Source organism: Nothobranchius furzeri, chromosome 16 (genome assembly GCF_043380555.1).
Source record: "Nothobranchius furzeri strain GRZ-AD chromosome 16, NfurGRZ-RIMD1, whole genome shotgun sequence".
Taxonomy (NCBI): Eukaryota; Metazoa; Chordata; class Actinopteri; order Cyprinodontiformes; family Nothobranchiidae; genus Nothobranchius; species Nothobranchius furzeri.
This window is the reverse complement of record NC_091756.1, coordinates 57745064-57772318: the sequence shown is the minus strand read 5'-3', so window position 1 is coordinate 57772318 and position 27255 is coordinate 57745064. Positions and strand designations below refer to the sequence as shown.

The 27255-nt window shown below is 42.5% G+C and overlaps 2 protein-coding genes across 4 annotated transcripts; one reads left to right on the top strand and one right to left on the bottom strand.

The window, feature by feature from the left end:
- The first annotated feature begins 539 nt into the window (after positions 1-539).
- On the top strand, positions 540-27210 carry podn (podocan). Of its 3 annotated transcripts, none has more exons than XM_015962287.3 (11): positions 540-688; positions 8694-8960; positions 9066-9159; positions 9743-9807; positions 12315-12424; positions 12502-12658; positions 14060-14175; positions 21267-21480; positions 22715-23158; positions 23475-23610; positions 26070-27210. In XM_015962287.3, the coding sequence occupies exons 2-11, from the start codon at positions 8700-8702 to the stop codon at positions 26201-26203; spliced, it is 1731 nt and encodes a 576-aa protein (XP_015817773.3). In that variant the 5' UTR covers positions 540-688; positions 8694-8699; the 3' UTR covers positions 26204-27210. The 3 variants fall into 3 exon arrangements, with proteins under 3 accessions (XP_015817773.3, XP_015817771.1, XP_015817772.1); XM_015962285.3 differs by having other exon boundaries at positions 23475-23623; XM_015962286.3 differs by lacking the exon at positions 540-688 and adding an exon at positions 704-961 and having other exon boundaries at positions 23475-23623.
- LOC107387423 (histone H2A-like) lies at positions 16290-21080 on the bottom strand. The gene is made up of 2 exons (XM_015962391.3): positions 21021-21080; positions 16290-16767 (listed from the first exon to the last, which is right to left on the bottom strand). Exons 1-2 carry the CDS (start codon positions 21078-21080, stop codon positions 16396-16398), a joined length of 432 nt encoding a protein of 143 aa, XP_015817877.1. The 3' UTR covers positions 16290-16395.
- Positions 27211-27255: the final 45 nt, after the last annotated feature.

The following is a 27255-nucleotide window of genomic DNA, read 5'->3' as shown; positions in this document are numbered from 1 at the left end:
CCCGGGCATTTTTTGATCTCGTTCTTTTGGTCACTACCCAAAGCTCATGACCATAGGTGAGCGTGGGAACATAGATTGACCAGTAAATCGAGAGCTTTGCCTTCCGGCTCAACTCTCTCTTCACCACAACAGAGTGCTATAGCGCCCGCATCACTGTGCAGATGCAGCACCGATCCACCCATCGATCTCGTTCCATCTTTCCCTCACTCGTGAACAAGACCCTGAGATACTTAAACTCCTCCACTTGAGGCAAGACCTCATCCCTGATCTGGAGAAGGCATTCTACCCTTTTCTGATTCAAGACCGTGGTCTCGGATTTAGAGGAGCTGATTCTCATCCCAGAAATGTTATGAAATCTAAAAGAAAATTTCTGAAAACGTATCATGACTGTAATTCGTTCAAACTGAAATGAAAGCATGAGACACCAGGAAAAGGCAGCTGTGTTAAGAACCAACATTTGAGAACACAAGAAAGAATTTGTGTTTTTGGCCAGATCACAGCTGCCTCTGTTCCTTATTCCCTTCCTTTTCACTCTTTCCTGTCTTTCTTCCATTTAACCTTCCCTCTCCCACTTCACATCTGGAGAGTGTCTGGTGTGGCCGTGTGACTACTTGCCTGCCATGGGACAGCCTACGTTGGAACCGAACATTGCACTTCAGTGCTTTTCAGCGAATGTTGATCCGAAGGGGTAAAGTACAAATTGAAACTGAATGTTGCTTTTTGTGCAAACCTTACTGCTGCATGCTTTACAAGTGTGTCTTACGTTACAGGGTGCATTTTTAGTGCTAACATAATTCATCTAAGCGTGACATTACTGGTATGTGTTAGACAATCCAGTCAGTTAAATAGTGCAGCTGAGCCAACACACAGTGTCTGCTCCTTGTAAAGAGCATTAGAAAATGTAAGGGATCTCTACAAGCCAGAACCATTTTCACTTCATATCTGCAGACTATGAGCTAGGGTAAGGTTGTTTACTTAGAGATAGATTTAAACTTCTCTTTGACCCCCAGATGCTACGATGTTTGTTTTAGAGTTGTGTAATAAGTGCGTTCGGCGTGGGTGTGTGCATGCTGCAGTATAAAGTTCTTGCATGTCTCTGTGTCCTACACACACTTGAGTGAATGCTTTCCACACAATTTCTCCTCACACTTTAATGAAAAGCTGTAAAGGTTGAACGTTTGGATTTTTGTTTTTAGAGCGTTTTAAAGGAAAATTGAATTGTTCTTGAGAAAACAAAAATGAAAGCTACCAATGGGTTTTCCACTCGTTGGCATGTGCAGGCACCAGCAACCTTCTGGTGCCTGCACATGCATTCAATGTGCTGAACAGAGCCCATTAGGATTAGGATGAGGGAACATTTTCCAGGGATGTGAACTAAAGAACTCGTTGACAGAGACCCCTGCCAGGTGCTCCTAGTTCACTCTCGTGACTCGTTATGGATTACCAGGTCTGGCATCCTTTGGCATCACAGGATTCATGTGTGCACCAGGTGGTGCTGAGTTGACACGAGTTTGTTAGTCTGATCAAAAAATGCATCATCCTTTGACTTAGCGGCTTGGTGCCAGGCACACTGACAAACTAATCTATGGATGTGAACAAAGCATGCCTAGCACAAATGCTCAATAACAAAACACCACTCAGGTTGTGATCAGTGAGGTTGTGTTTCCCAATCACACAGTGATCATGTCACAATCCACATGAGTAATTAGAAGAAGAAGAAGAAGAAGAAGAAGAAGAAGAAGAAGAAGAAGAAGGAGAAGAAGAAAATATCATTTCTATAGCACCTCTCAAGATAAAAATCACGAGGCGCTTCACAAAAAAAAAAAAAGTAAAAATATAAAAAAGCATTTAGAAAATGGTTAAAAATATATTTCAAATGAGCAAAAAAATAAGACAATTGTGATTAAAAAATGTTAAAGAGAGAGTGAATAGGAAAGAGGGAAATCGGTGGATCCTGAAGAAGGTGGAATAGGTGGGGAGAGCAGAATAAAGAGAGAGAGGTGAAGAAGGTCATACAAAAGCCAGCTTGAACAAGTGAGTCTTCAGCTGCTTTTTAAAGGATACCACTGAGTCCACTGATCTCAGGCTCAGGGGGAGAGAGGTCCAGAGTCTGGGGGCGACAGCAGCAGATGATCTGTCACCTTTGGTCTTTAGCCTGGTGCTGCACAACCAGTAGGCTTTGATCACTGGACCTCAGGGACCTGCTGGGGGTGTAGGGACTAAGAAGATCACCAATGTAAGATGGTGCTTGTCCATGTAAGGCCCTATAGACCAGAACCAGGATCTTGAAATGAACCCTGAAGTTGAAGCTGGAGGAGAAGCGGGGTGATGTGGGTGTGTTTGGAGGACTTGGTCAGAAGCCGAGCACAGGCGTTCTGAACCACCTGTAGACGGTTCAGGGAGGTTCTGCTCAGACACGTGAAAAGAGAGTTACAGTAGTCTAAGTGTGAGGAGATGAAGGAGTGGATAACTTTCTCAAGTTCAGAGCGGGACAGAATGGGACTCAGCTTTGCAATGTTCCTGAGATGGAAGAAGGAAGAGCGAACAAGAGAACTGACAAGAGAATCAAGGGTGAGAGCTGGGTCAAAGGTCACGCCAAGATTCCTGACGGAAGGTTTGGTGTGAGAAGCAAGCTGACCAAGAGAGTCTCTGACTTTGGGAACCAGCTTGTCTGGGGCACAGATGAGGATCTCAGTCTTATCTTCATTCAGCTGAGTCTAAGCAGGTGTGTAACAGCTGCAGCTTAGACATCTCATGGGGCTTAAAGGAGATGTACAGTTGGATGTCATCTGCATAAAGATGGTAGGAGATTCCTTTGAAGGAGCTCAGGATGTGCTGAAGAGGAAGCAGATGGAGGAGGAAGAGCAGAGGCCCCAGCACAGAACCTTGTGGGACACCATGGGTAAGAGAGGTGGTGGAGGACCTAAACTTGGAGACGGCCACAGAAAAGGAGCGCTCAGAAAGATAAGAGGAGAACCACTCAGAGCAGATCCTGATAGGCCTACCCAGTCTCTCAGCCTCTCCAGTAGCAGGTGATGGTCAACAGTGTCAAAGGCTGCAGTCAGGTCCAGCAGGACCAGAACAGAACAGTCCCCTGCATCACTGTGAGTCAGAAGGTCATTAGAGACCCTAAGAAGAGCTGTTTCAGTAGAATGAGCTCTACGAAAACCTGACTGGAAGCTATCATAGATGTTATGTTCATCAAGAGCAGCTGTGAGTTGTTTAGCCACAACCTTTTCCAAGATCTTGGAGATGAACGGAAGTTTAGAGATGGGTCTGAAGCTGCTATGGAGAGAGGCATCAAGACTCGGTTTTTTAAGAAGCGGGTGGATTACAGCATTCTTAAAGTAAGCAGGAACCTGACCAGAAACCAGAGAAGCATTAATTATAGAGAGCACGCTGGGACCGATGGACTGAAAAGCACTTTTAAACAAAGATGAGGGTAAGATGTCGAGGGGGCATGCAGAGGTCTTCATAGAGTTAACTAGTTTGGTTAACTCAGGCAAAGAAACAGGAGCAAAGCTATCTAGGATGATGGGCCTGGTTGGAGTCGGGAGAGGCAGCGATAAGGCTGAAGGAGAGATGCTAGATCTAACCTTATTGACTTTGTCCACAAAGAAAGACAGAAAGTTTTCACAGTCTGTAACAGAGTGGATGGAGGCTGTAGGAGTGGCAGGAGAGACGATGCTGCTGATGTTGTTAAACAGCACCTTGGGGTTCCCTTTGCTCTGGGACACCAGGTTGGAGAAATAGGAAACCCTCACGTCTCTGACTGCAGAGTTAAAGGATGTCAGAAGATCCTTTAGGTGCAGCAGATGGACGTGGAGATGGGTTTTCTTCCACAAGCGCTCAATTTTTCTGCATTGGCGCTTTAGGCTGAGAAGGCTGTCATTAAACCAGGGAGTAGGGTTCACCGCAGGAACTGATCTGGATCTGACAGGACAGATGTTGTCCAGAATGGAGAAGCAGTGCACGTTAAACTGAGAAGTTAAGGAATCTGGGTCGTTATCAGAAGAACAGGGTGGATCAAAAGCAGCCGAAAAATTGCTATGTTGCTGTGTTCTCATTAAGAAAACGAGAACTAACCATACGGCGAGCAGGAGGTGGGGACGCAGAAACTGACAAGTTAAAGAAAATGCAATGGTGATCTGAAATATAAACGCCCTCAGGACGAACACTGTCAACATTTAGACTCAGGGTAAAAACAAGGTCTAGAGTGTGCCCCCTGGTGTGTGTGGGGCCAGAAACATGCTGGGTAAAACCGAAGGAGTCCATAAGGCTGGAGAAATTCATGGCAAACAGATCGGAGGGATCATCAACGTGGATGTTTAAGTCACCAACAATCACCAGTCTGGACAGCTTCACAGTGGAGGATAGAAAGTCACTAAACTCCTGAAGGAAAGAACTGTTTGGACCAGGTTGACGATAGACCACAGCACAGTAGAACGGTCCTTACGCCCGACTTTAATCAGCTGCAGTTCAAAGGAAGCAAAGTGACCAGAGGTTGTAGAGCTACATGGAAGATGGTCTCTGAAAACAACAGCTAGTCCTCCACCATGACCAGAACCCCGGGGCTGGCTAAGAAAAGAATAACCACTCAGGCAAAGTTCAATCAGACCAGAATAATCAGATGTTTGCTGCCAAATTTCAGTCAGAAACAGAAAATCCATGCTTTTAGAGAGAATTAGAACAATGAAAGCCCCGACAGCTCTTTGGGGATGCCATTCAGAAACTCCAAGAAGAAAAGGCAATCTGAACTGTTGTTTTATGAATAAGCACAAACATCTGAAACATTGTGCCCAAGAACAGCAGCATTTTCTGCCAGGAGTCAAACCTGCGGCTGTGCAGTGGTTAGAGCAAGTGGTTGCAGCAAGAAGTTCCTGGGTTCGCTTCCCAGCCTGGGATCTTTCTGCATGGAGTTTGCAAGTTCTCCCTGTGCATGTGTGGGTTCTCTCCGGGTACTCCGGCTTCCTCCCACAGTCCAAAAAATCATGACTGTTAGGTTAATTGGTCTGTCTAAATTGTCCTTAGGTGTGAGTGTGTGTGTCTGATTGTTTGTCCTGTGTGTCTCTGTGTTGCCCTGCGATGGACTGGCTCTCTGTCCAGGGTGTACCCCGCCTGATTGTCCATTGACCGCTGGTTACACGTCGTCTGCGGTTGTGAGGCCGATTGGATGTACTGCCATATTCTCTGAAACGCCTTTGGAGACGGCTTATGGTGGAGAAATGAACATTCAATGCACGAGCAACAGATCTGGTTGACATTCCTGCTGTCAGCATGCCAATTGCACTCTACCTCAATGCTTGTGGCTTCTGTGGCATTTTGCTGTGAGACAAAACTGCACATTCCAGGGTGGCCTTTTATTGTGGGCAGTCTAAGGTACACCTGTGCACTACTCATGATGTTGGATCAGCATCTTGATGTGGCACACCTGTGAGGTTGGATGGATTATCTCAGCAAAGCACAGGTGCTCACTATCACACATTTAGACTGATTTGTGAACACTGTTTGAGAGAAATGGTAATATTGTGTATCTGGAATGAATTTTAGATCTTTAAGTCCATCTCATGAAAAATCGGAGCAGAAACAAAGGTGTTGCGTTTATATTTTTGTTGAGTGTATTTACTCTTTATTTAACCAGAAAGGTCCCATTGAGATAAAAAACCTCATTTTCAAGGGAGTCCTGGCCAAGAGGCAGCAAACTTTACAGTCACTAAATTACTCAGTTACACAGATAGTTACATACAAATTTACAGAACATCTTTGGTGTGTTCTTACTGTTTCTAGTTTCTAATTCCATTTTTGATTCTTTTTAAAACACAGGAAAGGTGTCTCTTTACCTTGCTAACGTTTCGTTTGCCGACTGCAAAACATCCTCAGAGCTGACGGTGGCGTCACTTCCTACTTCATTTATCTGCGGGCAGCAGAGGACGTTGTCGCCCTCAGTGACAGTGATCTGTTACGGCTGACTTCTTTATTGTGCTTTCCGCTTCGTGTTTTGCTGCTCTTGTGTGTTTTTGACTTTGTTTCTTTCTCGCACTCCTTTCTATGTTCTATTGTTTGTGTTGAGTTGGCGTCCGGTTTCTCCTATGTATGTTTCATTGCAGAGTTTGCATGGGATTTCGTAAATGACTCCACATTTAAGTCCAGCTGGTATCTTGTCTTTTGGGTGCACTAGTCTGTTTTAAACTGTTGTGTATGGTTTTGTTGGTGTGTTTATGTTGTGTTTTCATTGTTGCTCTTATTTTTTCTGTTATGCCTTTGATGTATGGTGAGGTTATCACTGGTTTTGGTTCTTGTCTTTCTGGGTTTCTGCTTCTTCGCTTAGGTTGTTCTTTTCTTTCTGTTTGTTGTTTTTCTTCGTTTATTGCCCATGTCGGGTATCCGCAGGTCTTTAGTGTGTTGAATGTGTTTGTCCTCTTGTTCGCGGTCCCTCTCTTCTGTTACTATGTTTGCTCTGTGACATAATGTTCTGATTACTGATATTTTGTGTTTGGTAGGGTGTTCTGATGTCCATAATAAGTATTGGTCTGTGTGTGTTGGTTTTCTATATGTGTTTATGTTTAGGGTCCCGTTGGTCTGCCTGCTTATTTTCATGTCCATAAATGCTATGCTGCCACCTGTTTCTGTCTCATATGTGAATTTTATGTTGCCTGTGTCATCAATGTTATTCAAGTGTTGTGTTAGTGTTTCTGTTTGTCCTTTTGGTATGATTGCCAGTACGTCGTCTACGTAGCGTTTCCGTAGTTTTGTTTTGCAGTTTGCGGGGGCAGTGGCTATTCTTTGTCCATTACCACTGTGGTTCTTCCTTTGTCTGCCGGTAGAATAATTATCTGTTCATTTTTGGATAATGCTGTCATGGGTGATTGTTCTTCTTTTGTAATATTGCCTCTGCTGCCCGCAGATAAACGGAGTAGGAAGTGACGCCACCATCAGCGTCAGCTCTGAGGATGTTTTGCATTTTATAAATTGATAAAAAAATAAACATTTAGTATTTATATTTCTGAAAGCATTCTTTGCTTACAGCATATTTTTTCCACACCTGCCTATCCCAATACACATTTGTATTTTACCGGAATGTTTCATCTATCTTGTTATTTCCATTTTGTATTTTGTAATTTCGTCTTCGTCTTCGTCTTCCTCCGCTTATCCGGGTCCGGGTCGCGGGGGCAGCATCCCAACTAGGGAGCTCCAGGCCGTCCTCTCCCCGGCCTTGTCCACCAGCTCCTCCGGCAGGACCCCAAGGCGTTCCCGGACCAGATTGGAGATGTAACCTCTCCAACGTGTCCTGGGTCGACCCGGGGGCCTTCTGCCGGCAGGACATGCCCGAAACACCTCCCCGGGGAGGCGTCCAGGAGGCATCCTGACCAGATGCCCAAACCACCTCAACTGGCTCCTTTCGATCCGGAGGAGCAGCGGTTCTACTCCGAGTCCCTCCCGAATGTCCGAGCTCCTCACCCTATCTCTAAGGCTGAGCCCGGCCACCCTACGGAGGAAACTCATTTCGGCCACTTGTATCCGCGATCTCGTTCTTTCGGTCATTACCCAAAGCTCATGACCATAGGTGAGGATTGGGACGTAGATCGACCGGTAAATCGAGAGCCTGGCTTTCTGGCTCAGCTCCCTCTTCCCCACGACAGATCGGCTCAGCGTCCGCATCACTGCAGACGCCGAACCAATCCGCCTGTCGATCTCCCGATCCCTCCTACCCTCACTCGTGAACAAGACCCCGAGATACTTAAACTCCTCCACTTGAGGTAGGACCTCTCCCCCGACCCGGAGGTGGCAAGCCACCCTTTTCCGGTCGAGAACCATGGTCTCAGATTTGGAGGTGCTGATCCTCATCCCAGCCGCTTCACATTCGGCCGCGAACCTACCCAGCAAGAGCTGAAGGTCAGAGCTGGATGAAGCTAGGAGGACCACATCATCCGCAAAAAGCAGAGACGAGATTCTCCTGCCACCAAACTCGACACACTCCACACCACGGCTGCGTCTAGAAATTCTGTCCATTGTAATTTGTATTTTGTAATTTGAATTTCTTTTATTGTTGATTTATTCATTATGATTACTTACAACTGTACCATGTTCAGCGCTTTGGGCTTCCTGACAGGGTTGCGGAAGGCGCTTTATAAATAAAGCTTTGATTGATTGATTGATTGATACTATAAATTATGTACAGTTTAAAGGTTTCTTGTTCATATTTATTAAACTTTAACAACTATAGGGGTTCAACAGTAAGGGTCCATTTACTAACATTAATTACTACTTTCTTAAGCATTAATAAACTATTAAATAAAGTATTAACAACTGCTTAATATCAATGTTGATACTAATGCATTACCATGCAGACACCCCCCCCCCATCCCTTTGTACTAGCCTTAAGGACACTGAATAGTTAACAATATCAGGAATGTTAAAGGGATCCTTTGTTTATTAATGCTTAATAGTGCACTAAGTAATGTTAATAAAGGGACACTTACTGTAAAGTGTTCCCGAACCATAAACTCCAATACCAAATTTATAGCTCTAGTTTTGTTTGAATATTTTGCCCAAATAGTTGTAAAAGCGACCCTAAATTCCTCCTTTCTTCTAGTTTAGTTGAAAAAAGACAGAGTCAGAAAAACATCACGCTAGAAGAAAACAGTTTATCACTTTACCTCTTGTTTACATCTGCTGTTAATGTGTTTGTGTAGCTGGACATGGACTTTCCAAAGCATTCCATCCTGCAGGCCTTAAGTGTGATGGTCTTGGCCTGGATGTTGGTGCATTGCCAGATTCCTGTCCAACCAGAAGAAGAGGAGGAAGAGCCGGCAAAGGAAGCTGACAACACCGCAGTTGAACCAATCGCATGCCCATCCGAGTGCAGCTGCTCCACCGAGGGATCAGTGGACTGTGCAGGACTTGACCTCACCGAGTTCCCTGAAGAATTGTCTGAAAACACCAAACAGCTTTCTCTGCAGGTCTTTTGCACAGAGACAGAGACACCACTAGACATCCACAACTCGCTATTTAGCCCTGAAAGAACGTGCATGGATATTTATGGGTTATTTTTTGTCCTTTACTAGAATAACAAGATAAAACAGATAACAGTGGAGCACATTTCCCATCTGCATCAGCTTGAGACTCTTAACCTTCAGAACAACTGGCTCACCACAGACGGTAGGGTCTGCAAAACACAACTCATAAACTTGGTCTTCAAATGGAAAGGAAGTTGCAGACATGATCATTTTACCAAGTGCATATACACAGAGAGAAAATCTTCAGAGGGCACCGTTTAGTGGCAGCTGTTATGTTGATCAAGCATATACAAGAGACAGATGATAGTGTTTTGTCTCTGCACTTTGCAGAGGATGCTGTTCTGTTGGTCTCATCAACAGGTATTGGTGTGTTTTGCATTTAACGGTGATAAGATTTGTCAAATGTTTATTCGAGGCTAGGTCTCTGAGTGGTTCTATTTTGTGTTCTGCCCATGTATTCAATCTGGTCCAAAGTCGCCTTTAGGAGCTTTGTAACCTCTAGATCTGTTTACCTTAATGATCATGTTATCGTCCATTCCCTCTAACATTAAAAATAACATTTTACTTTTTAAAAAGCATCTCATTCAAAGTGAAACCCCCCCAAAAAACAGTCAATTCACTCGTGCACACAAAGTTAAAATAAAGGTTGCTTGTGTGCATAACAGCAAGTCCGTCTATATTCACTCACAATTTAATGTTTTTTGTTTTTATTAATTTTTTTGTAGGTCTTGAGGACGAGGGCTTTGAGACACTTGAAAAGTTGGCTTATTTATATTTGGCAAATAACAAGGTGAGTCACATACTGGACTAAGATATTGTGTCTGATGCTAAAAAGAGAAAAGATGGACTGATTTGACTGAGCCTTCATAGGGACAAACAGGGCATAAGAAGAACAGAGGATATTAAAGAGGTCACTAAGCCTCAGAGACACCCAGCCTGCATTAACCCTAACCCGTGGTGATGCCGGTGTCACAACCCATTTCAAACATCTGCAAAATTGCCTCTTGAGTCAAATATTCAAGTCTGAAAACCCCAAGTGGCATTCCATCTATGCATATATTGGAAATGATTCCTTCTTCTTTATTTTATACATTTATTTTTCCTACATTTTGATGTATTTATTACAATCTGTTTTCAACTTCAAAGGGGTTTGGGTTCTAAAGGATCAATGCACACACCACAAGTAGAAAGCTCAAAACGAACATCTATACGTCCCTGCTTTCTATATAGACTGCAAAGAAACATTGACCTCAGCTTATTTTTCTGCTTTGGCAACAGTTCAGATAAGTATTATATTTGCTGTGGTAGTTAATGGCCTGTAAGTAAAAGATTTGGACTTTATAGATTGAGATAGATACTGGATTTAGACGGTCTAATCCATGAAACATCTGACTGGACTCTGGGATATTATTTGGACAAGGCATTGTTTCGCTAGACAGTTTCTCCCTGGATGGTGTCAGCAGAAGTGTTAGGAATTCCTAAGGGATTTGAGCCCCGGCCATCCAATAAGCTGCACCTTATTTTAAAATGTGTTGTAAAATCTGCCTTCACACAACTTTGAAGACATCCCATAGTACTAGTGTCAAATATGCCCACTTTTTGCAACTGTGACGCTCCAACTGTTCTGGGAAGTCTTTCCAGAATGAGTGTGTTTATGGGAATCTTTGACCATTCTTCCATAAATGCATTTGCAAGTTCAGGGTAGGACAAGAAACAATATTATTATCATTGGTTTGGGTCAGGACAGTAGGGTTTGTGTCCCCCACCCCAACCCTAACCCCATACCCTTCTCATCCACATCTGTATTAAACACTTTGTTTCTGGCCATAGATGACATTTTACATCGAGACTCTTGAATATAATCTCTTCGTTTTACCTTTCTCAGTGGCCTAGTGGTAGAGTGTCCGCCCTGAGACTGGGAGATCAGGGGTTCGATTCCTGGTCGGGTCATACCAAAGACTTTGAAAAAATGGGACCCAATGCCTCCCTGCTTGACACTCAGCATTAAGGGGGTTGGAGTGGGGGGTTAAACCACCAAATGGTTCCCGAGCGCGGCTTGTCTGCAGCTCACCGCTCCCCCAGGGGAAGGGTCAAATGCGGAGAATAAATTTCGCACACACACCTGTGTGTGTGACAACTAATGGGACTTTAACTTAACTTTTAGAGGTAAATGTTGGCAGTTTTTGGTTTGTAAACTACATATAACTGCATCTTATTGGCATTTCTTTTACTAATCCAGTAACAGTATATCTATAAATAAAAATCCTTCAAATGACATTCAAATAGCAAGAAGAAACAATTTTTTATACATCGCCTCTCAAGATAAAACCCACGAGGCGCTTCAAAAGAACAAATAATTTAAACACAAATAAAAGACACAAATCTGATCGATGTTATAAATTTGCAAACTTAGTTTAGACACAAATGGAAATGTTCTAATGCTGGGTGTTAATGGTACGCAGTTTATTCACCTGAGTGCTCTAGTCGTATCCTGAAAGAGTTGGTGTTACGGAGGGACTAAGGAATGGATCAGGAATACTAACTGATCCCAGGTAGCAGGAATAAACTGATGTCTGAGCGGTGAACAGGTGAGCAGATCTTCCTTATGTGGGCAGTCCTGCTGTCGGTGGTCGCGTCTTCCTCGTTGCTCACTGGCCGTGTTGTGCTTGGATGCAAACATCCACCCCTTTAGCTTCTGGTCAGATATTAACAGCTTCAAGAATCACAATAACTCATCCACTCTGCATCAGCAGTGGAAATGGCGTAACGCCGGAGACGATGATTATTTTGATTACGCATCACTGAAAAAGCTAACTCCATTAGAAGTGTCATTACCTTTTAACACTTTCATTCCCATCACTGGAGATAACATCAATGTGACAGTGAATGGAGGCAGTGGAGGAGTTGCACTGCTGTTAGCCAATAAGAGGCGAGATATTTGAATATCATCAAAATGAATGAATAGGATTCCAAATCCTGTTGGTTTCTTGTTTAACTTCTACTTCGTGCAAAATAACTACTAGAGCTTTTTCCCTCAGAAAAACACTCACAAGGCGTTCATTCACACTACAGACCACAGCAACTATCTTGAAATAACAAGTATATGCCAGAGTAATAGTATTAACAAGATCCTGCTACTAGATTCTGATACACTCTCTCTGACAAAACTTTATCAGAAAATTCACAAGAAACTGCTACCAAAGATGCCATTTAAAAATGTTCAAACTAAATAATTACAGTTTTAAAATAGGAGTCTCACTTGTTATTTTTACTTTTTGTTTGTTTGTTTTTTTGCAGCTTACTTCTGCTCCAGTGATCCTTCCTTCTTCTTTAGTTAGTGCCGATTTCGCTGCTAATCAGCTCATAAGGATCTACCCATATACTTTTGGGCAGAAACCAAAACTAAGGTGTGTGTTTGTGTAAATTTATCAAAGGTAGCTAATGTTTGATTTACTAACACTTTCGTGTCTTGACCTCCATCCAGGTCTGTGTATCTTCATAACAACAAACTGACCGATGCAGGACTTCCTGATCACATGTTTAATGCTTCTGACAACCTGGAGATTCTCACCATGTCCAGCAACTTCCTGCGGGTTGTTCCTGGTAACCTGCCCTCCAGTCTTCATCGCCTTCATCTAAAGGTCTCTGAGCTGCAACTGAAACGTACCTTTGAACAAAATAAGATTTAAGAATAAGAATTATACACAAGATAACATTTCCGTTGTTCTATTAATGATCAGCAACAATGAAATATACATATATATATATATATATATATATATATATATATATATATATATATAAGTATAAGTATATATATATATATATATATATATATATATATATATATATATATATATATATTAGGGATGCTCCGATCAGGTTTTAATCTGCCGATCATCCAAGAGGCCGATCATGGCCGATCAGCTGATTACCGATACCAATTACATAGATTGGCTGTAAATTGTTCATTTAGCTATGGTGAGTTCTAATGCATGTGTTACATATTAATTCAGAAAAAACATGGTTTTACTTCACTTCAAATTATGTAATATCAGTAACAATTTATAAGAAATTGAAAACATTAAGGCTCTCTTTAGGCTACAAATAGTGCAAAAAAAGTCAGTATCTCACATCACCGCCTAAATCAAATTAAGTAACCAAGGATACATTCAGATGCATCCAGTGAGCTGTTAAGCTCAGCATTGACACAGGACCGACATCTGAGCTCCAAATGTCACTTGTGAAACTCACAGAGGATGAGACGCTTTCTTTAAGGAGTCCCTCGATGAAAGAATACACTGTCTGGTGGAGCTCTGGAAGGGCTACGTCGGCGAAATATTTACGTCCCGGTAGCATGTAGCGAGGTTCCAAGTGGGTTAGTAGTCGGCGGAATTCGGCGTCTTCCACAACTGAAAAAGGCTGGTCGTCTAGTCCAATAAACTCGATGATTTTACGGGTAATTTGCTTAGCATTTTGACTGTCACGCTCAAATGGGCGAGTGTTTCCAAGCGTCGGCTGCGTTAGCTGCCGTCTGACTGTGGCTGCATTAGCATTAGCAGGCTTCTTTTCATTGTCTGCGGTGAGCCTCAAAAACTCACCATGCTCCGCCAAGTGTTTAGTCTTTAAATGTCGGATCAAATTCGTGGTGTTGAATTTTTTTGAAGTGCCTCCTCCGCGGGGTATGTTTTCGTTGCAAGTGTTGCAAGACGCAAACTTAATATCACTCTCGCACACCGCAAAGAAGTTCCACACGGCAGACATGTTTGTCTTTGCGGGTTTGCCGCCACGCGCATGCGCACTAAGCGGGGAGAAGCGGAAGGGTGAACTACCGGCCGGGAAGAGTAAGCGCCAGTGCCAGATCGGAAATGAAAGGCAGTGATCGGCAATCACAGATCACACACTTTTGCAGGAAAATCGGCCGATAATTATCTGTGACCGATCAATTGGAGCACCCCTAATATATATATATATATTAGGGGTATAATAATATTTTTACATGAAGATAAATAGATAAAATAAAATCTTTCTTTCTGTTACAGAGTAACAAGTTGGAGAAAATCCCACCTGGAGTCTTTGACAGTTTACACAACCTCAGAGAATTGTACCTCCAGAACAATCTGCTCAGCAATGAAGGGATGGACAATGAGACTTTCAGGTTGGACAAAAATCACATTCATGAACATCATTGATAAACACATTCTCAACATGTAAACAATACTTCAAAAGTAAAGTTGGGTGATACAGGTGTTAAGCCTACTAGCCTTTAATCCCAGATAAACATCTCATCAGACGGGGTCCCCCAACCCTGGTCCTGGTCCATAAAGAGCCTCCATCCAGCAAGTTATAGTTGGTTACTTGCTCCAAAATCTGAACCACCTGTTCAGCAGCTCGTTAAGTTCTACAGAACTGGAGGATTAGCAGACTGGGGAATAGCTACGTCAAAGTTTATAAAGAAGTGGTCAGAGAGGCCTGTGGCCTCTATGCCTGTAAGGGTAACAGAAAGGCCTTTGTAGATCACTAATGGCACTCACACATTAGCTTTGGCACGGTCGGGGTTTGGTCAGGCTGGATGGCGTGAGTTCGGTCTCGAACGGGCGGTGCAGTGCTCACATATAAATCCGAGGGACTTCTCAGGGGCGGCGTTTAATACGCGTTGAAAAGTCCATGGTGTCCGCCATTATAAGGTAAACAAAGGCGGGCATGAGCTGCTTTCCTTTTGGAGACTCTGAACATCATTATTTTATTAATTTGCTGTGTGTGAGCCACACACACACACACACACACACACACACACACACACACACACACACACACACACACACACACACACACACACACACACGCGCACACACACACACACACGCGCACACACACACACACACACACACACACACACACACACACACACACACACACACACACACACACACACACACACACACACACACACACACACCTTTGTCAGATAGTCTGGGAGAATTAAAATAGGAGTATTCTGGGGGGAGCAGTTCAGTAAAAGCACTATTTTCTCCTGGCTTAATCCAAGTTTCAGTCAGCAGGAGGAAATCTAACAAGTGAGAGGTGAAGATATCATTAAGAATAAAGCTATTGTTGTGGAGGGAGCGGATGTTTACCAGGGAAGCGTGTAGAAGCTCTGGTTGAGGCTGATGCGGAGCATGGGCGATCCGGTAAGGATTCCATGGCACACGCCCCCACGTGCCGTTTCACAAACTTTCCAGATTGGAATTTGTTGAAACTCTTGTGTAGTTCCAGAAAAGTAATTAGTTGATATGACACAACTTTTTTCCAATATTTTGGAATTGTTGGATTTAACGAAACAATCATTAAATCCAGAAAAGATAAGCCCCGCCCATCCCCCACACCAAGTGGGCCCCCCGGCATTTAGCACCGCCAACCCACAGTCTTCCATAATTTCCTCTAAAACCTCACCAGTCTCATTTGTCCTATGGCTGCCCCACTTCCTACTGTGAGCATTAAAACCTCCCACCCACAAGACCGAGGATGCACCTTCCACTAACCCCTGCAACTTCACACTCCAGTCCCTCCCCATGATTATAAAAATAACCACCAGCACCACAACTGTCCAAACGTCGACCCGCACTCACTCGACACCCGGCAACTGTTTACGTCTGCGAGATTGCAGCCCTCCTTAAGAAATGTAGCACATTGAACTTGTGGCAACGAGCCCTCTCTAAAGCCCTAACTGGATAACTCACGTATCCCAAAAAAATACAAGCAGTTTGGCGTTCTTTTGGAATAATATTTATTCTTACAAACACTTTCATCATACAGTGAGTACGGAAAGTATTCAGACCCCTGTCAATTTTTCACCCTGTTAAATTCCAGCCATTTGCTAAAATCAATTACATAAACTTTTTCCTCACTAATGCACACACAGCACCCCATATTGACAGAAAAAATGAATTTGAGAGATTTCACCAAATCACAAAAAGAGTAAGCGCAAGGCACTTCACAAAGTAAACATTCCAACACAGTTCAGTTCGTTAAGCCGGTCAGTAAAAAGGTTTCTTATATATTGCATCGAGTCACTGCCTAGTGTCAGTGTCTTTATAGCAATCCTTATAGTAAAGTTAAAGTTAAAGTCCCATTAGTTGTCACACACACAGGTGTGTGTGTGTGCGAAATTTATTCTCCGCATTTGACCCATCCCCTGGGGGAGCGGTGAGCTGCAGATACAGCCGCGCTCAGGAACTATTTGGTGGTTTAACCCCCAATCCAACCCCTTAATGCTGAGTGTCAAGCAGAGAGGCATTGGGTCCCATTTTTTCAAAGTCTTTGGTATGACCCGACCAGGTCTCAGGGCGGACACTTGTGGTAGTTTATTGCAGGACTTTTACTTGGTCTTGGCGGGTTTCTCGGTCTTTTTGGGCAGAAGAACGGCCTGGATGTTGGGCAGCACGCCGCCTTGAGCGATCGTCACACCGCCCAACAGTTTGTTTAGCTCCTCGTCATTACGGACAGCCAGTTGAAGGTGTCGGGGAATGATCCTGGTCTTCTTGTTATCGCGAGCAGCGTTTCCGGCCAGCTCCAGAATCTCAGCAGTGAGATACTCCAGAACAGCAGCCAGATAAACGGGAGCTCCAGCACCAACGCGCTCAGCGTAGTTCCCCTTCCTCAGAAGTCTGTGAACACGACACTCTACCACTAGGCCACTGAGAAAGCATGTAGCGACAGTGGAGAGGGCCAACCACAGACACCCCTGGGACTATAATGGGGACGCACCCTATCACAGCTACACCGGCAATATTAAACACTCATTCATGGAATTATAAAGCCTGCAGAGGAGAAACAAGGCTGGAGAAAAGGCAGATCAGTCTATTTGCTCTCCAATGGTCTGCTCTAAAATGTCCATTATACTGCTGTAATCCTCTTCCCCTGCCTCTGATTGTGATTGTGTTCAGCTGGGTGCGTCAGGGCGGACACAGGAAGTGTAGAAGGAGGCGGGACTCAGACTGCCAGGCCGCCATTGAGTATGGTGCTGAAAGGACAGCTCCCCTGGAACAGCACCACAGTGAAATACAAAAGAAGGGGGGAGGAAAGATTCACAAAACAAACAAAAAAGGCTTGGCTATTACAATAAGTAGATTTTTTTTCTCCCTTAATGCCTTAGTGCCCCCCTGTGGACGAGCTGCCACCAACTGATCTGCTGATGATGAGCTGCAATGTAGCCACTAGGGATGTAAGAAAATATCGATATGGCAATATATCGTGATATTTTTTCCTGCAATTATTACATCGATATTCAAAAGCTGTATATCTAATTCTTGAAATAATATACATGCAAACTTTTGTGTATTTTCTTTTCGTTTTGTGCAATTCAATCGCCACCCGCTAGTTGGCAGCAGTGTGCAACGGGTATTGTTTCCACCATTGAACTGTAAATCCCTCCATCACGGGTCAGATACCTCATGTTAAACATGTTACGTATCAGTTTGGACTGTTTATTGAACATTCTTACAATAAATTCAGTAAAAAAATTAGCTTGTAACGTCTGACTGAATGTATCGCAATATATCGCGATATATCGTATCATCTCCCCTGTATCGTGATATGTATTGTATCGCCAGAATTTCAAAAATACACATCCCTGGTAGCCACAGCTGCCCTGGGCAAGCAAGCTGCAAGCTGGGCTCTTGATATTCACCAGAGGATTTGTTCTCTTTATTATAATTATTTAGCAGTCATTAATGCGGCTCAAACGGCAGTGTGCGCCCCCATAAACTGTACATCAAAACAAGTGGCTCGGTCGTGGAAGGTGTGCTATTACTTTTCCAAGCTTTTCAATTTACCATGGCGAAATTATTAGCAAAAAATAAAAATAAAACATAGAAATATTTTTCATTTTGGGTGTGTGCATGTCTCAGTCTGCCTAGCCAGTTAAAACTCTGATGTACCTGTGCAGCCAATTACTCTTCTTCACTGGAAAACATGATCTCTTGATATTCAATTCAATTCAATTCAAGTTTATTTATATAGCGCCAAATCACGACAAGAGTCGTCTCAAGGCACTTCACATAATAAACATTCCAATTCAGGTCAGTTCATTAAGCCAATCAGAAATAATGTTTCCTATATAAGGAACCCAGCAAATTGCATCAAGTCACTGACTAGTGTCAGTGACTTTACAGCAATCCTCATACTAAGCAAGCATAAAGCGACAGTGGAGAGGAAAACTCCCTTTTAACAGGAAGAAACCTCCAGAGAATCCTGGCTCAGTATAAGCAGCCATCCTCCACGACTCACTGGGGATCGAGAAGACAGAGCAGACACACACACACACACACACACACACACACACACACACACACACACACACACACACACACACACACACACACACACACACACACACACACACACACACACACATATGGAGTGTGCATCCCCACAAATGTTACATAAAAACGATCGGCTCCGCTGTGCGAAGTGTAGTTTATCATGCTGAGTGATCACCCAAAACATCACCCAAATATCACGATTTTATGGTGATCACCCCAATAACCAGATTGTGGAGCGCTCACCCCAACGTCACCACAATATCTTGGTTTTGAGGTGACGCATTTGGGGTGACGTTGGGCAGGCGCTTTCAAAAATGTCTTAAGGAACTTTCTAGGTTTGCTTGTAATTTTATAAAATGATCAGTTACTCTGAGTTTGACATGCAGGCTGAACATGACGATTGTGACAATTCTACCCCAAATTCCTGCATTAACTTCTGATATAAACTCAGAAAAGCCTGACAGATCTAACATGCTTTTTTGCAGGAGTTTTTTGGACTCGCCTAACGTGACGGGGAAGGCTGCTGTTAGTTTAGCATCCAGGAAACAGCAGAGCACATCTTGGCTATAGAAGCTAACCATCAGCATTAGCAACACCAAAACACAACATGATTCCTTCAGGCGTATGTTGTTTGTGGAGATAAAACACCAAAGTTTGATTTTATTTAATTCGTTTAGATTACTTAAAATTACAACGCATCAAGTGCTGGAAAACACAAACATGTCATCAACTTAAAATTTCCAGCAAAACAAAAATTGTAAATCATTACAAAAGGCATTGAAAAAGAGAGCAGGAAGATGGTTTATCCAGTCCTGTCCCATTATCCTCTTGCACATTCCTATCTGCAATGAAATAATTATGTCAGTACTCATGCATACACACAATTGTGTACAGGAGTTAGTGGAAGGTGCATCCTTTAAGCCTCATGAGATGTCTAAGCTGCAGCTGTTACACACCTGCTTAGACTCTATCAAAACCTGGATGGCTGGGAGCTTTCTTCAGCTGAATGAAGATAAGACTGAGATCCTCATCTGTGCCCCAGACAAGCTGGTTCCCAAAGTCAGAGACTCTCTTGGTCAGCTTGCTTCTCACACCAAACCTTCTGTCAGGAATCTTGGTGTGACCTTTGACCCAGCTCTCACCCTGGATTCTCATGTCAGTTCTCTTGTTCGCTCTTCCTTCTTCCATCTCAGGAACATTGCTAAGCTGAGTCCCATTCTGTCCCGCTCTGAACTTGAGACAGTTCTCCACACCTTCATCTCCTCACGCTTAGACTACTGTAACTCTCTTTTCACGTGTCTGAGCAGAACCTCCCTGAACCGTCTACAGGTGGTTCAGAACGCCTGTGCTCGGCTTCTGACCAAGTCCTCCAAACACACCCACATCACCCCACTTCTCCTCCAGCTTCACTGGCTGCCAGTCAACTTCAAGGTTCATTTCAAGATCCTGGTTCTGGTCTATAGGGCCTTACATGGACAAGCACCATCTTACAGAGGTGATCTTCTCAGTCCCTACACCCCCAGCAGGTCCCTGAGGTCCAGTGATCAAAGCCTACTGGTTGTGCAGCACCAGGCTAAAGGTCAAAGGTGACAAATCATCTGCTGCTGTTGCCCCCAGACTCTGGACCTCTCTCCCCCTGAGCCTGAGATCAGTGGACTCAGTGGTCTCCTTTAAAAAGCAGCTGAAGACTCACTTGTTCAAGCTGGCTTTTGTATGACCTTCTTCACCTCTCTCTCTTTATTCTGCTCTCCCCACCTATTCCACCTTCCTCAGGATCCACTGATTTCCCTCTTTCCTGTTCACTCTCTCTCTCTTTCTTTACATTTTTTCTCTTAAATCCCAATTGCCTATTTTTGCTCATTTTAAATATATTTTTAAACATTTTCTAAATGCTTTTTTATATTTTAACATTTTTTTTGTTTTTGTGAAGCGCCTCGTGATTTTTATCTTGAGAGGCGCTATAGAAATGATATTTTCTTATTTTTCTTCTTCTACCAAGACTCCAACTTCACAGCCATCAGACCTGTGAGTTGCAGTGCAGGCTGCTCGTGAACATGTTGTGTGTGACTGCGGAAAGTTGGTGCACATAATGTTCCCTCACAGCCCTGGTTTGAGGGGTTTAGCTCTTTAATCCAGTAAGCAGAAATCAGATTTTTACAAGCTTGTGTTTGGTCTTTTTGACATCTGTGCTGCAATATTTCAAATGCATTTTTCTCTAAATTCTCAGTGTTCTTCACATTTTGTTATTTCATTTTCTTTTCAAATGAGGGACTAGTGTTCAGTCATGACACACTCCATGATGAGTACGGTGGAGTGAGAGATCAAGATGGCTAACGCACAATGAATAGTTTGTGATCTAATAATTTGATTAATCTTATTTAGAATATTTAAGGGTTAGGGGTGGGGGTCTGGAGACAGTATTTAGACCTTTAACATTATAATCCTTAACTTAAAAAAATATTGTTAGGATCAACACAATTTTATATAGGTTTTTATTAGGTGACGGTGGCAAAGGAGTTAGGTGTCTGCCCTGTAACCGGAGGGTTGAAGGTTTGTGCTCCGCTCTGTTGCAATCGTGTCAATTGGCAAGACAGTTTCCTGCTGGCGGTAGTCGGAAGGAACGGTGGTGCCTGTACAATGCAGCCTCCTTTCTGTCAGCTGTGGCTTCCCTGCTTCTCACCACCAGCGTGTGGATGGGTGAATGACTGATTGTGTTGTAGAATGTCTTGGGGAGTCGCATAACTCTAGAAGGTGTTACAACAAATACAGGCAATTTATTTATTTATTTATTTGTTTTTGGGCAGTGTTTTCAGCATCTCTCTGTTCAAATGCAACATTTAATTTGATTTACTCAAATATAAAGCTGTAAAAAATCTTCCTCTTTAACCAATACTGGATCTGATTTTCTTTGTCTTTACCCCCGCAGCCAACTGAGTAGTCTTGAATATCTCGATCTGTCCAACAACAACCTCAGTGTTGTTCCCAAGGGTCTGCCTCGCAACCTTGTGTTACTTCACCTGGAGAAGAATGACATTCAACGCATCCCTGGAGATGCCCTCACCTCTGTGAGGAATCTGGAATACCTGCTCCTACACAATAATAAACTCCGTTCTCGTTCTATTCATCCAACAGCCTTCCAGGTACTATATATACGTTTGTATACCGTAAATCCTCTAATACAGGCCCGGGCCTGTATTTGACTCAAGCTCATAAAGCTCCAGGCCTTTATTGGAAGGAGGGTCAGAATTAGAGGCAGGCCTCTATTTCTATTTGAGCAAAATGAACTAATGGTTCACTGGAGTTTTTGACAATTAAAATTGCGCCCACATTTTCAAAGTTAAACACATTTCTTTTAACAACGGTAGTTTCTGCTTCAGCCCTCTCCCCCCTCCCCCTGCGCAGCGGCCGTAAACTCACTGATGCGCCTGCAGCCTCTCAGTGTTCCTGCTGCTCTAAACATTAAAATAATTATTTCATTTTCTGTTCCTCACTTCTGATTACCTTCAATGGTGTCTGTTTGTTGCAACCAGCAGGTACAAAAACTAACTTGTTTTTATTTGACTATTTTTCTGTCCTGCCTGTTTATTATCTTCCTGCATCTCCTCTCAATCCTAAAGAAAAACTGCTACCTGGGTTCATATATATTCACCTTATGAGTTACCTTTGAACTGCAGTTCTAAAAGATCTACCGACCACAAAAACAGCGGGGTGTGAGCTGCTCGCCGGCCGCATCAGTGATCGGTGAGTCAGAGGACAAGGTGATGCGCCTCGCTCCACAGCAGCGAAACGCATCAGGCGCAAATAAAAGACAGAAAACATTAAAGGAAATGAGCCGACATGAACGATTGCGTGTCAGTCACTATAGAGCGGTGAAGTCGACTAGTGACTAGTTCATACAACCCCTGCTACTGCTCCCCAGAGTGTTCTGCAGCATAATCAGCACGTTTTCTTTGAACTTGATATCAAATTTTCGCCTCCTCTTCGTCTCCGCACGGTTAAAGTTACCCTCACGGTCTATCACTGGCAAATCAAAAGTGAGACGGATGACACAACCGCCCCCCGTACTTGCTTGTTACCACATTCCACCCGGCCACAGTAAAATACCGGCCATTATTCTCCTCCGCCGACTCCGACACCGGCCGAAATATGAGACCCGGCCGTTAATTGAATACAGGCCAATATTAGAGGATTTACGGTATGGTATATGTATATATATATATATATATATATATATATATATATATATATATATATATATATATATATATACATACACACACACACACACACACACACACGCACACACACACACATACTTGAATATCTGGCAACATATACAGTCTCTTATTTGCATGTGATCTGTGTTTTCCTTAGGGCTTGAAGAAGTTGCACACTCTCCACTTGTACAATAACTTGTTGGAACGCGTTCCCAGGGGCTTGCCTCGACGCGCTAAGACACTTATGCTTCTCCACAACTTTATTTCTGAGATTGGTCGAAATGACTTGGCCTTACTTTACACCCTGACAGAGTTGAATCTCAGCTACAACAAGCTCACGAGTGCTAAGGTACACCGTGATGCATTCAGGAAGCTGCGAATGCTGGAAACTCTTGACCTGTCTGGGAATGCCCTCCAGACGGTGCCAGTGGGTCTCCCTCGAAGTCTGCAAGTTCTTGAAATCAAGAACAATCAGCTCAGCTCAATACCAGATGGAGCCCTGACAGGCATGGAGAAGCTTCAAAGGTTGATGCTGAGTGACAACCAATTAAAACTCAACTCAGTGTACCCAGGAGCCTGGATGGAACTCAGAGCGCTCACGGTGAGTGGCTTGGAAAGACGATGGTCATGCTAAGCTAGGTGGCTTGTTATGTAGTCCTCGTCCTCTGCATGAACTTATGAAATGTCACAATGAGTGAATGAGTCAGAGCTTTGTCTGTCAGAATTGTCATCACTATGGCCATTTGTTATGCACCTAGTACACAGATAAAATGTTAGCTATGTGGTGAGAGAAAGCAATATTTACCCATAGAAATGACAGAAGCCTTCCGTGTCCTGCTTAGCTTTGGAGACAGGTTGTTGGTTAGCCTATATCTTTATGTTAATATGTTTTATTTACTATTAAGTTTTGATTTCAGACACTGGATCTCTCTGGAAACTGGCTCACACACATACCATCTGACTTACCCGAGTCTCTGGAGTACCTTTACCTACAGAGCAATCGCATTTCCAGTGTTCCTGCTTCCGCTTTTGAAGGCACGCCAAACATCAAAGGTATTTTCCTGAGGTGAGGGACACACAATCTTCCTTTATGATGATTTTAGAATCGTTTTCCTTCGGTTGAACAAAATTAAAACATTTAAGCACCCTCAGTTTCGAGGAGCAGCAGTTGTATCTTTAAACGTTGTTCTTCACGTTGCGCCTTCCTGATATTCAGAGAGCTGGTTGATTTCTCCTCATGTTACTTTGGGTTTCTTCATCTGGGATATGTAGCCTGTGGTGTGTAACTCATAGCCACGTTACTCCAGAGCTACTGCCGCTAGGGTCTGTAGTAGTTTAAAGGTTTCTGTGGTGTCAGTGGGGACGGTCTGTAGAGCTGCACTCACACCCTCTGAACTCATTTTAGCTCAGGGGCCACATTGAGGGAAATCTAGTCCCAAGTGGGCCGGACCGGTAAATAAAAAAAAACTTCAGATTGTTTTCTTTGTTTTAATACAATCAATATAAAACAAGGCTGGAGCCTGAGGACTGTGTAGTACAAGTACAACACCTGAAGTGTACTTGAAATTTTGAAAAAAAAAAAAAATCAACAAATAAAACATTCCTTAGTGATTCAAAGAGCTTACAGATCACATGGCAAGATCAGTTTCATGCAGCACTTAAAGTATATTTGACTCATTTTACTTTACATCTTTTAGCTTTCACCAGCACATCAACATCAGAAGTCACATCCTGAGTGGCGGCCAACTTCAGGATGTGATTCAAGTTCTTGTATGAGTCTTGAGCGCAGCTTTGTTTTATTTATACTCATTACAGAGAAAACTTGCTCACAAAGATAAGTTTATTTTCACTCTACATTGTAAAGTATGAAAATAAAGTTTACACAACCATCTCGCGGGCCGGATTTAACCCGCTTGCGGGCCGGATCCGGCCCGCGTGCCGCATCTTTGACACCCCTGCTCTAGTAGATGTTCAGATGAAACGTTATTATACGGCGCTGGTAAAGGGGTGTTAGTTGTAGGTGTTTAACTTGGTGTCGTTTCTGCTGTGAAGCTGTTGTACAAGTCTGATGTTTTAAACACTCGTGATTTTGTGTAAAATATGTTTTGATCATAAAAAATGATTTAGTCAGAATCCTTCTCTGCGCCCCAGTTAATTTCTAATAAAAGATGTCCCATCCACTGACCATTCGGACTTAATTTTATAGAGTACCGCAGTGCGGTGTCTAATCTCTCCATCTCCACTAACTTGTGTACATAGAAAACGTTCTACTTTGGTTTATTCCCCATAGTGCAGGCTTATACCCAGAAGCCCTGCAGCTGAAAGCAGAGGCTGGACAAGAGTTAAGAGGGTTGGGACGTGTGCGCTCAAGGCTTTTATTGTGTTTGGGTTTCAGTGACCTCGACCTTGCTGATTTATGGCTGATGTTTATGGACTTTGACCCTTCCCAACTTGTTGTGTTTGTGATGTTTATGATTCTTTAAAAATCAGCTACACAGCCCCCCCCCCCCCCATTCACGTGCGCGCACACACACACACACACACACACACACACACACACACACACACACACACACACACATGCAACCCTCCTTGCAGAAAACCCCCAGAATTCCAGAATACTAGCATCAGAGGACAATGTGAAGTAATTATGTCAGCTGTCTTTGGAAGCTTGATCTTGGAATTCCTGGTTATCATTTGGATATATATATATATGTATATATATATATATATATATATATATGTATATATATACATATATATGTATATACATATATATATACATATATGTGTATATATATACATATATATGTATGTATATATATACATACATATATATATATATATATACCTATATGTATATATATATACATATATATATATATATGTGTATATATATATATATATACATATATATATGTGTATGTATATATATACATACACATATATATATATATATATATGTGTATGTATATATATACACACATATATATATATATATATATATATATATATATATATATATATATATATGTGTGTATATATATATATATATATATATATATATATATATATATAGATACACATATATATGTATATATATATATAATCTCATGCAGTGACACTTTTGTTTTGATGCTGCATTCAGTGCTTGCCTGTTAAATTAAAGGAAAAGTGTTCAAAGTAAAAGCCATTGAACAAGACATATGGGCCCATTCATGAATATCCTAGGGCAGCTTCTACCTATGACTGATCTACCCCATGGAGCATTCAAACTTTTGCTGTTAGCCTCGCTGAGCCACTAAAGCCCGAGATTAATCTGTGAAGTAATCTAATAGACCTGTGCAAAGACCAACACGCCACTTTCTTCTGTTGTTGAAATTATCCCCAGGTTGATTACAGGTCTACACATGACTAATATAACGAGTAATTGCTTTCAGAAAGCTACAGTATGTGGATAAGTTGTTAAATGTGGATAACATGCGTTGTACTACTCTGTTTTTGGTTCAAAGGTCTAACCGCCTGCCTGAGAGCTCGGTGGATGAGAGTGCTTTCGCACACCTGGTCAACTTGCAAGTGCTGGACTTTGGTACAGGGAACCCAGAGCTTTGCTGTACGAAAGAGGAAATGGAGATTGATCAGATGAAGGCGGAGGTGCGAGACACATAGGACACACACTTAGCCAAACAGACACTGGACTGTATTTTGCCAAGAACAGAACATGCTTCAAAGGGACATGGAATCTGTGCTGTCACTTAATTCTGGTGCAGGATACCGGATGAAGTGACTTTCAGTTTTATAGAGTACATATCCTCATACCTGAAATTGAATATGTGCTTTTGATGCTAAACATATATCACAAATTAGATGTCTGTGCTTTGTTTTAAAATATACCTTTGTTACATCCAGTGCTAACGTTTTCATGCGAATGTTTCTAAATCCAAAACAATGTATGAAATGCACAAGATATACCAAGTTTCCTTAGTTCTTTGTTTTTCTTGGTCAATTTGGAGCTTCTTGAACTGCCTTCCACCTTTAAAATGCAATTTTGGTTTAATTACTGTGGACCAGTTGGTGTTTGAATACCAAACTGGGCTTTCTGCACAGTTTGGAGGAATTCATCTGAATTCTGAACAAATTGGCTAGCTAATAGCTAGCAGGGCTACGACCAGTTGGAATTTGTTGTGAGACAACTTGCAAGTCAACTGTGTGTCATATGAAAGCTCATCGTGAAAATAATTTACCACAGACCGCCTGTACTGACAGTTGTTTCAGCACTTATTTCTTGTTATTCAAATGATGTAAAACCTCATAATAAATGCAGCTAGACAGGTTCTTTACATATATACTCGTTAACAACAAACTGTGCATTGATTTAGCATGATGACATTTGTCATGCTGCCATATGCTTTGAAATGAAATATGTTTATTGTTATTATTAATTAGAGCAAATAAGCATTACCTTCATTGTTGGACCTTCAAATTAATTTTGTTTCTGAGACTTCAGTCTATTTGTGTTGTTTACAGACAGCCATGATTTTATACAAATGTTTATCCTGTTACCATTGCTGCACTGTTATAAACACAGTGTCACTTTTCCATCATCCAGCCTGCATTCACTGACAGAAAGCAATAAATTATTTAAAAAATGCAGAAGACTGTCTTGTTTAAAAATGTATTAGACCTTATAACAAATAT